The sequence below is a fragment of the Tympanuchus pallidicinctus genome, unplaced genomic scaffold, assembly GCF_026119805.1.
Source record: "Tympanuchus pallidicinctus isolate F22 unplaced genomic scaffold, pur_lepc_1.0 scaffold3, whole genome shotgun sequence".
Classification (NCBI taxonomy): Eukaryota; Metazoa; Chordata; class Aves; order Galliformes; family Phasianidae; genus Tympanuchus; species Tympanuchus pallidicinctus.
This window is the reverse complement of record NW_026294747.1, coordinates 17,929,412-17,948,473: the sequence shown is the minus strand read 5'-3', so window position 1 is coordinate 17,948,473 and position 19,062 is coordinate 17,929,412. Positions and strand designations below refer to the sequence as shown.

General features: G+C 40.2%; 1 protein-coding gene across 1 annotated transcript in view; it reads left to right on the top strand.

Moving 5' to 3' along the window:
* Positions 1–17,907: 17,907 nt before the first annotated feature.
* The window catches only part of ABTB2 (ankyrin repeat and BTB domain containing 2), a 131,722-nt gene continuing 130,567 nt past the window's right edge, over positions 17,908–19,062 (top strand). The window contains exon 1 of the mRNA XM_052693128.1: positions 17,908–18,970. Coding sequence (XP_052549088.1) covers positions 18,106–18,970 — 865 coding nt within the window. The 5' untranslated portion in view covers positions 17,908–18,105. The remainder of the gene's footprint in view (positions 18,971–19,062) is intronic.

The following is a 19,062-nucleotide window of genomic DNA, read 5'->3' as shown; positions in this document are numbered from 1 at the left end:
GCGCTGTGTGCGGACGCCGGCGGCGCCCTGCGACTCAGCCTGGGGGCGGCGGGGGTCACGTGGCTCCTCCCCGTGGGCTGCGGAGTGCCGCCTCGTTAGTTAGAGCTGGTGTGCGTCTAATGAGCTGTGCGCAGCTACGGTTTTGTTAGGCGTTTTGAATCCCCCAGCTCTGTAGAGTCACCGTCCGTGGAGGTGATAAGGAAAAGGCAGATGTGGTTTTGCGGGACGTGGTTTGGAGTGGTTACAATCATGGGCTGGCTGCTAGGCTGCATGATTTTAGTGGTCCATCCAACCTTAGTGATTCTATGATCCTCTGAAGTGAGGAAAATGCTTTTCTGCAAGGCTAGCGTGACTCCTTAACAGATACAAAAGGTAGCTTAACTCATTATTTCAGTAAGATAATTCTCTATCAAGCAGATAGTTATTTAAGGCCTCCAATTACAGGTCTGGATACTGCTAAGGGATTATCATTAATGGTTCTCCATTTTCTCAGTGGTGAGAACAGCAAACTGCTCTCCAGTCTCACTTGGGATGGTTTTTGTTGCTGTCTCAGCATCTCATAATCCTTTCTACCTCAACATCATGAAGCATTAGAAAGGACACCCATATTTCTAATATTTCTTGTTGTAAATACACGCCAGCCTACTGCATCTTCTTTGTAAGTACCGATCAACTGCACGTGTAAGAATTCTGCTGCATTCAGAACAGATTTGGTAAAAATAAGCAGAAGGAAATCCACACAGATTTAAGAACTCTTTGTACAGAGCAGAATATCCATATAATATCTGCCAAAACAAAACAAAACGAATCTAAGCTTCTAATTTACAGTAAACTTAATTTTCAAGACTTTAGGTCCCATTCTGCAATTATGCTTGTAGGCCTCACCATCAGCCATTTCTGAGAACATACAGTGATCATTTCAGGTACTCATTTAGACTTCAGTACCATTCTCCTTAACAGCTTTTATGTTTTTAAGATGGCTTCTTCATATTAAAAACAAAGGTCTTCACACAGAGACTTTATATTAGGAGTGCATCTACGCATTTGTTAAAATCAAGCAACTTAAAAATGATTTTGCTTAACCAGCAAAATGAGGGAAATGTGTTTCATTAAAAGCTTTTGTTTGCTTTTCCTTTAAAGTTTAACATTCCCTGTCAACAAATGTGTGTATATAAGCTTGCCTGATACAAACCTGCTTCAAAATAAGAGTAACTTTAAAAAAATTTTCCTCTCTCCAATAAAACCTTCTTGTTACAGTTGTAATGCTAGAGAAAAACATGTATGTATACATACTTGTATGTGTACAAAAAGAACAGGAGGAGATTTATTATTGGCTAGTAAAATATGCTAAAATACAAGAGAAAGCAGTAGTAACATCAATGGCACATATTTTCATAAATTTTTCTTCTTTAGTTTTATTAAAACTAAGTAAACACATTTGAAAGAAAGGTTACATCCAGCACTGAGTTAAACATAAAGCAAATACTTTTATCTCATGTTATGGAAAAATGATCTGTATCTTCAGTAAGGAAAGTGGTGAATGCTGGTTTAAATTCCACAAGCATCTTGCTGTGGATATGTTAATTTATTTCCTCCCCCTTCTATTATATGATTCCTGAGGCATTTCATTTGCCTGGGAAAGCCTCCTGTTATATATATGTATTATGTAAACAAACTTCAAACAATTCCAAATTAATCATCTCTATTTACCTGGGGAGACTGGTTCTCTGTTGTGTGTCTTTCTCTTATGTCTTTCTGAGACATAATCCAAACCACACTTCATCCTTAATGGAAATTTTGTGAGATTAAAACTCATAATAGTTTAACTTTTTTTTTTTTTTTTTTTTTTTAATAAAGTGAATTTAAGCATGAACTACAGGGTCAGCTACACACATACAGTCGTATAGTACATAAACAATTTATAGTGCAGTCCTTTAAACTGAAGAGAATGATCTAGAGTTAGTTTCACAGATCATAGAAGGTTGGAGTTGGAAGAATAAAAGGTCAATAGTATCAGTTGATTTTGATTTCCTACTTAAGTTATGTGAGTTCCTAAAGTTTTTGTTTCACAAAAATCATCCACCTTGAATGACTGACTTGGCACCTACCTCTTACTTGAATTTTAATCAGATTCACAAATGTTCCCACATTCCATACATCTTCTGAGTAGGTATACTCAGAGTACCTTTGCTACATGGCAAAGCATTTAACTTCAGCACAAAGCATGGTGGCCATTTGGACTTCAGTCTAGTGACTGAGAGATGAGCAGGACAAGATTTCTCTTTTTTAATGCTCATTTTTAACAAAACTAATTATAACCTAGCACACTCATCTCATACTTAATTTCTTTGCCCATCTACTAATGATATTTGAACCTAACATCTTCTGGGGAATCCAAACCATCATCTAGAGATGAGGCTTGGTTTTGTTTTCCCCCTGAACTTATTTCACACATCTTTGTGTTTTGCAATTTCTTAATTTGCATAAGCAATACTTCTGATCATCACTGTCAAGAACTTGTTTCATATTTAGTGCTGAAAAGAGAGCTGCACTATAACTAAAATAAAGTCGGTTGTGGAATAAGAAATTCAGCCCTTTTCACACAGTGAGGCTCTCAAACACGTTTAGGTGGATATCTCAGTTTCCTTTTTTATTCTTAGAAACTTAATAAAATTATCTTATTAAATTTTTATTTAGTATTAATAAAATTATTTCACATCATATAAGTCATATAAATACAATTTTATTCTATTAATGTGTTTTATTTTCTTTGAGTTAAACATCAAAGAATAAGCATACGAATATTTGCCTGCATTTGCTCTCTGTATTGTTAGCAGGACTGTATGAAGCATTTAGCTAACAACAATTAAACATGTATTTTTAAACTTGCTTTTGCCCATTGATATTTCATTCTTCATAAGACTTAAAGCTAAACACAGTAATGATTTTTACTATTGTTAAAATCAGAAGCTCTTAATCTTTTAAATGGGTCACCCATCCAGAATGACTTGTGCTTTGAATTAGTCAAGTGCTTAATTGGTATGCTGGTTATTTGCAGGTATTAATATAGATATTTGATGTCAGAGATATGGTTTAATTCTGTAGCAAGAAGAGGACTTTTTGTACTAGGAATAATATAAATTAAGTGTGACTCATGGAAGTTTTGAGAAACTCAAGCAATTGTATATATTTACCAAAATTCCTCGTAAAACTGAGTAATTCTGGTTAAGATACTAAAATTGAAATGTTGTTATATAAGCATAGTTATTTAAAACAGAAAATGGTTGTAATATTCTAAAAGCTTTAGCTACCTACCTTTATCACTCGACTGAGTACTGCTGTGAAAAATGTATTTACATGTGTACCATTACTTAATCAAATTCATCATGTGTTATTTAACTAGGGAGCTCTTCTGAATTCATCCTAATCTGAGGACCAACGATGATCCAAAGGGCCTTAAAAATGCCTGTAAAAAGACTGCAAAAACCAGCCAGCAAATCATATTTTTACATTGTTGTGTGTAAAATTAAGTAAATAGCATGTAGGAAATAAAAATGGACACTGAATGTTTGGCCTTATTTGGTTGTTATACTGCATTAAGTGGTCCAATGGTCTTTTCCTGCCAGTGAAAATTAGATAAATGACTGTGGAAAATTTTGGATACATGTCTGCAGCTAAATTCATCACTACCACTCTCTCTATGTATATTTATACACAGGAATTATTTGTACAATTCATTAATATACTAAAGAGTCAAACTGAAGAGTCACACTTCTACTTGGACGTACAAACAGCTTTTGTGTCATTATATGTTGCATTCTATAATAAGCAAGCTACAAAAATAATAGTTTGATGTTGTGCTGAAAAATATTAGTGCAATATTTGCACACTACAAGTGGGAAAGTGTACCTGATATAGTCTAAGTTGTGTGTGCATAATTTTATAAAACTCTACAGTTTTATATACATATATGTATACACGTAAATATGTAGTGACACATCTACATTATGTGAACCAAATGAAAGAAGTTACATATATACCTAATAAACTCAACATTACTTATTGTTTGAGCATCCTATTTGGAAAGAAAGTCAACTGGTATTCTGAGTGACTGATGTTAACATTGTGAAGTAACACCACTAATGATGACTGTAGGCATAGTTAATATATCTAATACGTAAGTTTTCAGCAAATTTTGGTACTAAAACAATGTTAAAATTTGTTGTTTGATTACATGACCCTTGACAGAGATTTCTTTTTCTGTGAATAGTCATTATTATGACACATTATTATGATTGTGATCGCATGAAGTTTATGAGGAAAAAAAAGATAATAAACCAGCCAGTAGAATGCCAACAAGTGATTGAGATTTGCTGTAACAGCATCAACACCAGAAAACAAGAGGGATCTAAGAGGAAGATACATAGAATTTGTAAGGTATGAACGAGTAAATGCGACTGTCTTTAAAACCAACAGGGAAGTAGCTAGAAATTATGTATGATCTAGTCACCAAGTCAAAATTATTACACCTCAGAGATCTATGTTAGAAATCTAAGTGACATTTAGGTGTCTAAATAAAGCCTGGATTAATTTCCTTTTTTCTTTAAGCAAGTTGTGAAAGTTGAGAGTCTCTGTGAGCAGAGATGCACCAAAAGATTTCCATTGCACATGACAAGCACAATAGGGATATGTGCTTTGTTTGCTAGAGTATCATGCACACATTTTACATATGTAATAATCTGATGTGCTGGCTTGATGGTTCTGTTTCTCATGGAATCACCTGGAGGTAATTGCTGCAGATTTCTAGAGCAGAGAATACACATCACGATTCCATTATAGATAATTCTAACATGCATACAATCCACTTGTATTTGTATTTTTAGGACAAAAGTTGAAAGAGAAAAATACATTTTAAGATATTTCATGGAAGCTAGCTGGCCACTCTGATTCATTTTCATCACCTTTAAAGTAGCTCATCAGTAGATGCTGAGCATAACTCATTTTTTAAGGTAATTTCAATAATTGTGGAAGAGATGCACTTTTAAAAATCTGCTTTATTGTAGGGAAAGAATTGTGATGTCTCTTCAGTTGCCCTATTTAAAAGGGCTAAGAGCAATAGATGCAAGATTGTGAGGTTTGCCCCTTTGAGATGGTTGCAAATAAGAACCAAGGGAATAATTAATCCTAGGGTGCTAACACACTAATTAGTGTTCTTTGAACTGATAGGAGTTCTAAGTTCCCAGTTCCTTTGAAAAATCTGTTTTTATTTTGATGTGAATTTTTTAGTCTTTTCCCCCCATCTCAAGTAGCTGTCATTCTCAGTATATTTTGCATAATAATAGGAGGAAGCTAAGGATGGAATGCTGGGAAAAAAGTCTGCATACCATCTGCTTACATATCTTAATTTTGACAATAAAATAGAACAAAAAAATTACAAGGTTCTTATGAGATTCAAAGAAGCAATACACACAGAGCAAAACACAGCAGCGTTAGTAGCATATAAGATAAAAATAAAATAGCTCTTCTAACCTGGAATAATGGGTTCATCACAGTGTCTGCCATATGGCCAGCAGCTTGCTGATACCCTTTGCTCCAGCTGTCTTGTGTAATGACAGCATTTGAGTCATTCTCATAAAAGCAGCTTTTCATATTGGCTAGTTACATGTCATTATGACTTGCAAAGATAGCCTTCTTTGTTGTTGTTTAAGATTCAAACAATTGCCAGGGGCTACTTCTGATATCTGCTGAAGTAGAATAAAAGGCTTAATAAAAGTAGAATAAAAGCCTTTGACTGTTTAGGCTACAGATAAATGCATGCAAAATGAACAGAGTTGGTTGTGCGATTTCCTTTGAGTTTAGTTCTCTTCCATATGACTGACCAGAGCTATTCATGGTTTTCTGTACTTCTCTATAAGGAAAATTCATTACCTGTTTGAGGCAAGTTGAATTAGAATTAGAGAAGCAACCAATAAACAAAAAAAAAAAAAAAAAAAAAACAAACTTCAGTAACTATAGCAGCCTTTACAGCATTCACTTTAGCATTGGGATCAAGATTAGACACCCAAGAAGTTTTCAGGTACTGAATTATATGGAGAGTTATGTTTTAAAAGCACGATCCTGTTTTATAAAGTTGAATTATTGGAAGGTAGAATAATTACTTCGACATAAGCACAGAACTTGATTGTTTCCTAACATTCAAGCAGCAGTGGAAAGTACCTTGTAATTATAATAAATAATTAGTCAGAGGTTGTGTTTACTGTTCCCCCCAGTAGTTGCATCTAAGACACCAGTGGGATTTATATTGATATGTTTCTAGCTACTAATTCTTTCTGTGCACCACAGAAACACATTTAGAGGATATTTTGATGAGTTTACAAGCAGTTTACATTACTGGGAGAATTACCATGTAGAGATAAAAATGAAATGCACATTAACTGTTGTTACAAACCATTGTTTATTCACAACAAAAAGTGGAGAAAGACTTCAGGATGAAAAGGCTGAAATAAAATTTTAAATTGCACTACCTACATTAATTTTCACACTCAGAGGAAAGTTTTGTTAGAAAACATCAGAGCTTCAGCTCAGCTACATAAGCTTGTGTCTAGTTATAGCAAAAGGATGTAGTATCTTCAAATGCTCAAAAACTTCAAAAAAGCAACACTGGGGATGTGTAACACTGTTACAATGTGTGTGTAACATCTATTCAGTACTTCATATGCATTATAGTAATGAAATACATTTATTATCGCATACGTACATACATGTATGTATATATACATTATGTCTTATAGTCATCATTAATTACATGATCACATCTCTCTTTATCCCATTATTTTGAAAACTTGGAGATAAATTCTCCCCTCTTCTGTTCTGACATGTCTTGCCAGGGTAGAGCCTGTTGGAGGAAATCAGGAAATTCAACTGAAATTCTATTTACCCACAGCATCCCTCAGATCATACATTTTCTGAAGAGCCTGTCTTTCAGGACTGAGTTCACCAAGTATTGGCTTCTGGACACAAGCTGGAAACCAAAAGAATTCCAAAGAAGGTGAAGGACTGACAATAAATGAACCCTGCTAAAAAAATGAACTATTCAATACAGCAAATAAATTACAGTAATGCAGTACACACACACAAGGAATGTGAATTATCCTCTTTATGTTTTTAACAGAAAGAAGGACATCTTAGTACTGTGAGTGGATAAGATATAAAATAATAAACACCAGCCAGTGACCAGCATGCTGATAAGTCTCATCCAAGTTTCAGATCATAAATTGCAAAGAAACTGATGTATCACTAGGGGCACTGGCACACTGTTGCAAAGTCTAGCCTGTTACCAGAGAGACACTACATCAGGAATATCTTTTTATTACCTAATTTTTTTTAGATGTAATGATAGAATTATAATAAATAGAGGTACATAACTTTTCATCCTGTCTCCTGTGCTACAGTACAAGAGCCTGTTTGCTGTTTTATCAGTCACTGGCACAAGCTACTACTGCTGAATTTCACTATTTCTATAGCTACTAGTACTACCCCCTCCCCCCCCCCACCGCTTCCTTTTATTTAAGGAGTTAATTTAATAAGTTTATTTAAAGAGTTAAAATCTAGAAGCATTTGATTAAATTTCATAGCTGAGAGAAAGATGACTATTGATAGCAACTGCGCAAATTCAGACAGGCTTTGACTACCGACTACTTTCAATTCACTCACTAACAGTGAAAATGCTATTTTTCAGTAGTCATTTTATCCTCTGGCTGAGGAGATTAATGGTTACTAGGTTGTTTGTTTGTGGTTGTTTTTTTGTTGTTGTTTTTCCTTTTTTTGATATTATTGCTGGATGTTGTTTGTTTTTATGTGCTTGCATTTCTTCTGTTTGTTATTGTTTTACTGAAAACTTGAAGTAGGCTTCAAGATACAGAAGGCTGAAGTATTGTAATTTTCTGGCTGCATGGCAGATTCTAGAGATTTTCACCATCCTCTTCTGTATTGATTTTTAATTTTTTTTCTTCTCACCCTCATAGGGATTATAACCAATATATTCTATTTATAAAAACACGATGATATACTTAAAAGCTAACTTACAAGCATCTTCCTATAGATAGGAGAATCATATTTTTAAGCATTTGAACAAGGATTTCGTTGTAATCCAGTTCTAATGAGTTATCCTAAGACATCCACCCAACAGTCATTCAATTTCATCATTTTGCCAGCCTCTGATACATCTCTTGTTCATCCTTTTGTTGGCTTCTTACAGGTCCCATAACACAGCACCCTGGCACCAGCCCCACTCTTACTGAATCACAGAGACTATTCTCCTGTGTGGTTTTTTTCAGGGCCAGTTAACTGAGATGTACCATGCATATAGGACATTATACAGCACTGTCAGACTTCTATTACAGATGGTGTGTCACAGGTATATCCTCCCAGTGACGCAGGTGGAAAGAAAAAAAGGGAGTTGGTAATTATCTACCTATTGTCTACATACAGTATGTATTTCAACCTGAGTGGCAATAACTAATTGGCTGATGTCAGTGGTCTCCTTGCTGGAAAAATGTTTCTGTGCTATTATAAAGTGGTATAGAGTAAAAAGATTTTCTGCAACTGTTACAGGATCTTTGAGGGAGAAACAACTCTGTAAGCAGTGGTGAGAAGTGACATTTCAAATTTAAGAAAATGAAAGGAGCATATACATGAATTTCTGCAGCATGAGTTAAAGAACTTGTGTGATTTAATATATATGAGTACAGTATGCCCTTCTCTCAAGATTGTCAGCTGCATGAATAAGGCAGCTATTAACATAGAGGAGACGAGCACCACAGAAAGGAAAGAGACCAAACCTTCGCAGCCTCCTAGGCTCTCTTAAGTTACATTACAATTTTAATCAGCCAAAAGGAGAGAATGTGACTGCACAAGACACAGTAGAATGCACACTCTGGAAAGAAAGGGTTCTGACAAGTGTCCATACATTTCCATGCACATATGTGCTTCATTGAAAACTTCTCTGTACAGATCACAGAATATAGTGCTGCCTGGGTACAACTCTCATTTCATCTTAAGGAACAAACACCATGGAATGAAGTTTATAGAAACTATGTGACAACATCAGTGTGGTGAAGTGCCAGTCATTGCTCCTCCTCTCTTTTTCCACTGATGTTTTCCTGTACACTTCCTATCAAAACCCTATCCCTCCCTTTACAAGGTTCTTAACTTCAGAAGATATATTTCCATGGTCCTACCACTCCATCAGGCTCCCTAAGCCACACATGGCATACCAGCATGGATGAGAGAGAGAAAAATCCAGGCATTAGAGAATGTGTAGTGCCTGTTTTACACTATTGACATTTTAGTGGAGGGCAGCCTCAGAACACAAAGGGAAATGGGGCAATTTAGCACAGCAGTGTCTTCACTCATTAACCTTCAGCCCAGGATTTCCATTTCTGATTGGGATGCTATTTACCAGTTGTCAGATATGCTCACACAGCATAGAAGATTCTAGCTTACTCCTTTTACAGCGGACAAAGTACCTGCATACACAAGTTAATCAACAGTGAGCACAGGAAGGCTCATGGGACACTGTATTGACACACTTCATTGTCAGTGGACAGTGTAGTGACTACCAGCTGCACAATAGACAAGAATGTATGCTGCTAGTCACCTCAAAAGCATGCTCCAATTCAAAACAAAACACCTGAAAGTATCACTAAGTTTTTAATTCACTCTTCATTGAAGACAGGTCAAACAATAAATAAGTTCCATTACCACATTGTACATCTCATAATATGCATAAGCTTGCTTTTCCTTACCTTTACTCCATTTTCCTGTACCTGTCTCTCTTAGTTTACTTGTTTCTTGCAGGTGTTTTCTCTTCCCCTGGAATGTGATACCAAGCTCTGTAGACATCATGTCTTGTTGTGATGAGCCATCTGGCTCTACTCCAGGAACATGATCTATAAGAAAGTTTTAAGACTCCCATAAGACTCTCATATAAAAAAAAAAAAAACACAGGCTTTGTCTTTGCGAAGCAGATGCCTGCGGAAAGATGGGCAGCCATGCACAATGTTTTGGTTTTTTTTCCACCAATATATTTTGAACTGAAAGAGGTGCTACCTCATCCAGAAGTAGGGAATAGGGAAAGAAACCAGATCTCTATCAAGTTTTATAAATAGAAAGTCAGAGTCTTCATTACTATGCAGTTCAAATGTTATTCCAGGCAGTCCTTCAACTGTTCTAAGCAGTTACATATGCAAGGTATTGTACACTTGTTGACTACTCTGTGAGGCAAGGCATGTTATGCTTATAGTGCCATATCAGTGAACGTGATCTGTTTGAAACTGTGCCACATGCACTGCCTCATCAGTGTTCATGGGCAGCCCCATTATGTGGGGTGTGTCAAACAGCAATTGTTCACATATCAGTGGGAAACCTGCTATGCATCTTTCTCATAAGCGAATATGTAGGTATTCGGTGGACATCCTGGAACACAACACTATTGTTCTGTTATTTCCATACAACCAACATGGGGCAAGTGGGTTGCTGTGACACAGTGAGCCCTCCTGCTACTAAGTTTATTATTCCTGAGAAAAATAAAGCTCTAAGCCCACCCAGAAAGAGAGGGATTTGTGCAGACAGTCAGTGCAGACCACGATGGGTACACTTGTGAGGGCTTGTAGAACCCACGTAGAACGTGATCCTGTATCAGCTAAAAAGCTATTGTTATATTTATATGTATCAGTGCCATTATAAATACTTAGCTATTGTGCTAAGGATACAAGTTGTTCCATGTAAAGTAGTCTTAAGGTTTTGCCCTTGCATTTCACCTTCGTTTGTCTTTAATTCTTTTTTTTTTTTTTCTTTCCCCCATTATGTCTAAACACTACTCTCAGCATGAACTGATACAGTCTAGGGCATCCATTTTATTGCAGAGTTAGAAGATGAAGTACTCTGCCAGGGGACAGTGACAAATTCAATATTTAACTGTCTATATGGCTATTCTTCCAATTGACTCGGTGATCATAGTTACAGGCTTTTGATAAATGTTATTTTCAACACTGTATTACTGACTAGTAAGAGAGACATCAGGATATAAACATTATTTCAGTAAACATGTGCCAGGAAGCATGACACGCATCCGTTCCAATCTGTAGATGTGATTTGTTCTATCAGGTGTCTAGTGAGACATAAACATTACAGCCAGTGAACAGCTACAGTAATTACTGTAATTTTGACACCCAGAGTTCTCCCAAATATGCAAGTACTCTGGCACATGGGATTGTAGCATGTTTCTACATGTACAGGGTACAGTAGTTGAAACATGATGCATGACCCCATTATTACTGCAAGTGCCTCAAACTCATGATTTCCACTGGCAACTAATCCCATGCAGACTCATAAGATCTGGTATTATAGCAGAGCTAGGTATCCAGTAGCTATGAAAATTTATCCTGGTTAAGTCTATAGCTGGATGTTATATTAATAGCTGATAAAGAGCTGGAAAAATAGCATATTTGCAGCTATTTTGGTGAAGAAAATAATCTGTCTCCTCCCCTTCACCTGGTTACAAATTGCATAGTATGATTGCCTGCCACCAACCCTTGCTGTTAAGAGACCTTGCTGCTAGTAAATGAGAAATATTACTGATATTACACCAAGTAATGATCCAAGAATTTAATGCATGGTTAAAATGCTACTCTTTTATTCTAAGAGCTTTTTCCCCCACCCTTGTCATCATAATCATCTTATTGTGCAATTCATGGAACAAAAGGATGAAACAGATCCTTAATTTTCATGTTTTCCACATCCTAGAATCATCTACAGTAATCTCACTGTAACACTTTTTCACTTGTGTTGTGCACTTAGAGATGAAAACCTTTTAATGTCAGATGCTGTATTCATTCACTATGAATGTACAAAACATACCATTTCTGGACAGAATTTTTGTCTGTTGAGACTTATATTTTAAATTAGATGAGATCTTACTGGCTGTTTCCAAGATTAGTTTGCTTTTCCTAAATCTACAAGTGGAACAAGTATCTTCAGCATTCCTCTCATTCTTAGAAAGTAATTGGATTTTGGAAGGCACCTCTTGAGGTCATCAAATCCAACTCACAAAGCAGGGTCAAGTACAACATTATCCAGGGCTACATCTAGTTAGATTTAGAATATATCAAGGATGGGAGGTCCCCAGGCAACCTGTTCCAGAGTTTGACTGCCTTCCACAGGAAAAGAGTTTCACATGCTTCAATTGAAATATTCATATATTGATTTGTGCCTTTTACTGAGCACTACTGAGAAAAGCCTACCTAACTCTGCATCTTCTACTCTGCTTCCTATCAGATGTTTATTCACAAACACCCACCCCTGCCTTCCTAAGCTAATCACACCAGCTCTCCCACCTCTTCTCATACGACAGAAGTTCCACTCCCTTAATCATCTGTGTGTCCTGTCGTTGGATTTTCTCCTGTATGTTGGTGTCGTTGCTGTTCTGGAAAGCCCCGAACTGAACCCAGCGCTCCATGTATGCCTCATCAGTGCTGAGTAGCTGTGAAGGGTTCTCTCTCTCTCTCCACCTGCTGGTAGTTCTCTTATGCAGCTTTAGTATGCTGTTGGCCTTCATCGCCACAAGGATGCACTGCTGGCTCATATTGAATGCGCTGTCCAGTGGGACTCTATTTCCTTTAATGCAAGTTTTCCTTTCCCAGATGGTCCCAGCACATACAGAGGCCTGGAATTATTCATCCCTAGATGCAGCACTTGGCACTTACTTTTGATGAACTTCAAGGGACTCCTTTCTGACCATTTCTTTAGCCTGTTAAAGATCCCCTGATTTTATTATTATTTTTTTAATCAATAACTTCTTGTTTTAATCCATCCTTGCAGGTTTGTTTGTTTTTTTTTTTTTTTTTTTGTTTTTGTTTTTTTTTTTTAATCACCTGCAAACTTACATGGGCACCACTGGTAACCAGCCTCCAGCAGAAGGTTTTCAGTGCTGATCACAACTCTTTAAGAGCAGCAGCTCAGGCAGCTTTCAGTCTACCTCCCTGACCACTAATCTAAGCCATACTTCTTCAGTTTGCCCATGATGATGTTATGGAACAATTGGTAAAATGAAGATCAACGATATTATCTGCTCTTCTCTCATCTACCAAGAAAGTGGTTTCCTCATAGAAGGCTATCAGGTTAGCCAGGCACTGTTTCCCTTTCATGAATCAATGCTAGCCATTCTAGAGTATTTTTGCCTCCAAGTGCATTTGCAAATTATTTCCAGGACTGCTGGTTGTACCCAGTTTCCAAGGATAAAGATGGGAATGATTAGCTTGTGTTTTATTCCAATCCTCCTTCTTAGCTTTTTAGGGATAGGAATTACATTTGTTTCCTTCCAATCCTCAAGAATCTTCCCCCAACATCTGCGACTTTCCAAAGATGTTGAATAGTGGTCTTGTAGTGACATCAGCTAGCTCCCTCATTCTCAGACCCCAAAAACCTTTGTATGTCTAATCAGTTAAATGCTCCTTAACCTTATCATTTCAAGTGATAGAGAAATGAATTAGTACTAATTCCTAGACACAGGTAACTTACAGGAAAAAAAAAAAAAAAAATGAAGAGAAATTTAAAAATGGAAGTTCTGCTTTGACAGTTTTATGGATTTCCATGAGTCAAGAACTGTGAGGGCAGTTACAGCAATTAGACAGATCAGTACAATGGGAAAGGTACTGCAACAAAGATGCAATGACAAAAAAGCCACCATGAGAAAAAGGTGCCATAAAGGAAGGAAAGAAAAAAAATCACTCACCTGTACCAGAAGGCACCGGGTTTGCAGGGGAAAGCTTCATCAAGGGGGAATCTCCTACTAGAGATCCTTCCCCAGTGGCAGCCAGCCCTTAAATGAGGGTCTAAGGGAGGTGCAGCCAGGCTCCATCCCTTCCTGTCACACAGCTGAATTGCCTTCACCTGTGCTCCCAGGGCTGACCAGTCCTTTCCCCAGGTGCTCAATCAGTGGTTCTTAGTGGACTTAACAGCTCCCATACAGTAGCAAACTTCCATTATTAGACCAATTGGAGAGAAAAATAAGCAGAAAACTTTCTGTGGAATTATTAATAGCAAAATATAGTTTTATTCTCTACTGAATCATAGATAAAACTTAGGGAGAAAGTAAAATCACTATTTGTTACTAAAAAGCCTGGAGATTTCTTCAGTACGTTCTCTGTAGAAAATTCCAGTGCGTTTTAAGTACCTGAAGAGTTTACACAGGGATAGTATGATTTTCTAAGGATTTTGAAGGGCATGAGATTCTACGCTCTCTTTTTAAAATGTAATTACTGCTATGTGGTAAATTTACCTATAAATTATCAACTACCATGTTCTGAAATTTTAATGCCATAAGCTTTAGAAATGTATTCTGCACCAAGATGAGTGTAGAAGAAACTGACCTCATTACATATCAGGAAGAAGTCTCCCCTTGGGAGGGTGCAGTTGGTGCCTCCATTATTACTTGCTAGCTGGTGAGATCAGCAACCAGTATTTGGTAATTTGCTGAAACAGACCTTCAACTCATGTTAGACAGGAAAACGAAGACCTTTACTGTATGGAGATTTTGCAGTACAGTAGAAAACACACCAGATAAATGTTATATATTCTTACAGCATTAAAAACAGAATTAGCACTTGCTCAAATTTAAAAAAAAAAAAAAAAAAAAAAAAAAAAGTTCTAATGGTAACCATCACAGGTGCAAAAATAATGCTTCAAACAGCTCCTCTGCCAGGTGCTTTGGATGCACTAATTTAGGGGTTTGGTTGCACTGTTCAAATAGTTTTTCTGATTGCTGTGCTGGGGATGTTTTGCTGTTGTTTTTACTTTTTCTCATGGAACTACCTGAGTCTTCTTTAATTCAGAATGATTGAAGTTAGCTCATGTGGGACTTGCAGGTAAGGAATGTTTTTGTTGCTTACTACAGCAAGTGTGAATGTTGTATTCCAGGAATATGTTAAAATTTCTGGTTGCAGAGGGTGATATTAATATAATTATTGGCCACTTAAATGTATTAATTTGGAGTCTTTTGTACAAATTAAATTTATAGGGGTTTTACATTTGCTTTTTCTATTTCCTTAAAAATGGGTTTGATGTTATTTGTCTAGCTATTTGTAAGTCAGAGAATGATGATGCTTTTTAATTCCAATTAATTTTGATGTGCTTCTGAATTATAGTCTTAAGGCTTTTTTATAATCTGTAGTGCATTTGAGCTTGGAATAACACCTGGCTCTGAGGCCTTTAAATGAAGGAAAATGGGGCTTCTAAAGCATGAAGATTTTGTTTATGATGGGATTTCTGCTGTTACATACTTGGAGCCTCTGATCCTGGAAGTCTTTCAGTAGCTTTTCTATTCTTAACTCTTCTGTTCCAAAGCAAAAGTTGACTCTCAGTGTTTAAACACGTGATCCCTAATGGCTCCAGTCAAAAGCATAAAGACAGCATGATGCTTGTTTTCTCTTTTTAAAGCAAGAAATGTCAACTTGTTATCAGTGCTTTGATTTTTAGGGGGCTGGCAATTTTGTGTGAGCTGGAATAATAATTGCATTCTGGAAACATGCCTTGGTTTTCATAATGTAGTCCGTAGCTCAGTTACAAATACATGTCTGGTCTGAAAGCAAACAAATTCCTTCCATAAAGGAAAATATTTTGAAGGAAATAATTTGATTGCTTCCGTCCACGCCCTATTCTTCATTTAGCTGTTCTATGATAGAGACAGTGAAGTAACACTGGAGAACACCAGCAACACGATGAATTTATTCCTCTGTGGATAAATAACCTGTGGGAAATTAGGAAGTGCTGGTAAAAACACAAATATGTCTCATTTTCGTTTCTCTTTTCCCTTCTTCCCATGTCCCAGAAAGTTTTGCTTTTATCACATGGTTTGCCTTCAGGTTTAGATCTCCAGTAAGGAATATCTCTTCTGCCCTCAAGGGGTTTCTGCTGTGTGGTTTGTCTGCTTTGGGAGAAGGTTGGTGGTCTCATTTCATTGAAGGGAGAGAAAGATTTACCAGGCAGTGTATTGTCCCGTAAGAAAACGTTGCCTGTGTAATTCTAAAAATGGCAAGGAGTTTAACTTCTAACCGTGAGGAAATACTGCTTGAGGGAGTTAAGAAAGCAGATAGTGCTGTTAAGTTGGGTGATTTTTGTGGTGTTAAATTACTTGGCATTGTAGGAATAACAAACTGTACAGGAGGAGAGGGGACGTGATAGTGAGAATGGTAGATGTGACATGTAGAAATGTAAAGCTGTATATAAACACACCGCTGCATTTTCTTTAAATAATAAAGTTTCTGCTGGTCAACCAGGTAGCAATTCTCAGCAATTCATGTTTCATTTTGTCATAGTGTGACTCAGCAGAAGCAGGCAGAACCTTAGAAATTTAGAGCAAGCTTTGTGAATGGGCATCACAGGACAAAGCACAAAGGCCTTTTAGTGTGAGAGATGACAGATTGTTCTCCCCATCTGATTTTTATTCCTACAGGGTTTAGCGTGAAGATGGGGGTGGAGGGGAAAGGAGGATGTGTACAATCTGATGTGTTAGGCAAGGAATTAAAGCATAGTGCTGGTGCTTTCAGGACATAGGGGACACATAGGGGGGCATAAAGGGGGTGGAAGTGAACAAGAGGACTTCGGCAGCTGTGGTCCAGATGGGTCTGGGCACTATGTGGGAACAAAGCAAATTTAAGGGGAAGAACTTGGCAGCATTCTGTACCTAACATACAGGATTAAATATGGATGTGAAAGAGGGAAGGCAGTGTTTTGCAAAACAAGCATACTGACTGAATGCACAGGACCTGCAACAGCTTACTTTGAATCAGTAATGCCTCGTCTTACATTTAGGTGCTTATTACCACGTGTTTGGCCAGCTCTGGTGTCTTTATTGGTCTTGCTCTTAAGCACAGCGCTCAGGCCTGAAAAGTCCAACAAAATGGAGAAGCTTGAATTGATAACTGAGGTACTAGAAAGATGTAGGGGAAAAAAAAATCCTATTTCTGAACCACCCGTGGAGCACAAATAAAGTGCTGAGGTGCTTTATTTTCAAGTGACTGGAAGAAGGTTAAGGATCCGGAACGCGGAACGCGGTCCTCGGTGCGGGGAAGCTGCAGCGCTGCTCGAGGTGGGGCAGCCGCGCACGTGGCGCCGTGCTGCAGCCAGGTGGCGCCCTCGTCCCGCGCTGCAGCTGCCGACCCGAAGGGGCTGGGGGGCGCTGCCGGACGCCGCTCGCACTGCGCGGTTCAAGGTCGGGGCTGTGTAAACGGCCGCACAAAGGCTCCTTTCACAGCCCGGCATGCCGCAGCCCGCACAATCCCCCATTCAGCCGCTGGTCCCGGCGGAGGAGCGGGGGGGTGCGAACCGGGCGTGCGCGACCCTCGATCCGAGAAAGCGGGGAAACATCGGGAGCCGCTTCGGATGGCTCTCGAAGAGGGGCTGGCGAAGGCGGAAGACGACCGCCACAAAGGCGGCTTTCTCTCGCGGCTCGGCCGGGGCTGCGCTGTGCTGGCGGCACCGGGGAGGCACGCGTCGCCCCGCCGAGAGCGGCGCAAAGCAGCGCTGCGCTCTCGCGGATCCGCAGCCGCGCGCCCGGCTGTCCTCGCGTCCCCTCCGCGCCCCGCCCACCCGCGCGCTTTGCATACTCGCCGCCCAGCTCGGCTTCCACTGGCGGAGACGATCCCCGTCGGCGCCGCCGATTGGTGCCTCTCCCCACAGCTCGTTTGCATGCGGCCGTGCGGGGCGCCCGGCGGAGGCGCGGCGGAGAAGTTGACTCGGAGCCGCCGCAAGTGTCCCGCCGAGCGGCTCGCGCGCAGCCCGCCTCGCGCCCGCTCCGGGGCCTCGCGAGCCGCCCGGTCCGCCGCCGCCCCTCCGTCCGCCGCCGCCGGCCGCTCTGGGACGGAAGATGGCCGAGCGCAGCCGGCCCGCGGCATGGAGGTAGCCGGTCCTCGGCGGAGCCGGCGTGCCGAGGGAGCTCCCGCCCGCTACGCCGCTGCTCGGCCGGAGGCTCCGGGTCGCTGAGCGCAGGAGGGATCCGCTCCGGCCTCACCTTTCGCGCGCCTCGCGTTTGGCCCGCCCGACTTTCCTATGGCTGGGATATACAGCTCTACTCTGAAGACCCTGGAGGATCTGACTCTGGACTCTGGTTATGGGGCAGGGGATTCCTGCAGGTCCCTCAGCCTCTCCTCGTCCAAGTCCAACTCCCAAGCCTTCACCTCTTCTCAGCACAGGGGCAACTGGTGGTACTACTCGGGCTCCATGAACAGTCGGAATAACAGCTGGGATACGGTGAACACGGTGCTGCCGGAGGACCCCGAGGTCGCCGATATCTTTTCCAAGTGCCCGAGGCTGCCGGATCTGGAGGAGTACCCTTGGAGCGATGAAGACATCGGAAGAATACTCCGAAAGGCGAAGGGGGACGGGAGCGGCAGGCCCTTCTCCGTCGAGGCCGTCCGGCGGCTCTCCCAGCTGCTGAGACGCGCTCTGATCCGCGTCTCCAGGGAGGCCCAGCGCCTGAGCGTCATGCACTCCAAGTGCACCCGCTTCGAGGTGCAGAGCGCCGTCAAGCTCATCCAGAGCTGGGCGCTGGCCGAGAGCTGCGTGCTGGCCGCCGTCAGGGCGCTCTCCCTCTACAGCATGAGCGCCGGGGACGGGCTGAGGAAGGGCAAATCGGCCAGGTGCGGGCTGACCTTCTCGGTGGGGAGGTTCTTCAGGTGGATGGTGGATACCAGGATCTCGGTCAGGATCCACGAATACGCGGCCATCTCCTTGACCGCTTGCATGGAGAACCTGGTAGAAGAGATCAAGGGCAGGGTTCTGGCGAGTCAGAGCCCGGACGGCGGTGGAGGGGAGATCTCGGCTGAAATCCTGGAGATGGTGATCAACAACGATGCTGAGCTCTGGGGAGTGCTGCAGCCGTACGAGCACCTCATCTGTGGGAAGAACGCTAACGGTAAGGGCCAGCCTTCATCTCAGCAAATGTCACGTTAAAACAGATGCTTTCCATGGGCTTGGGTTTTTTTAGGTTGTTTTTTGTTTGTTTGT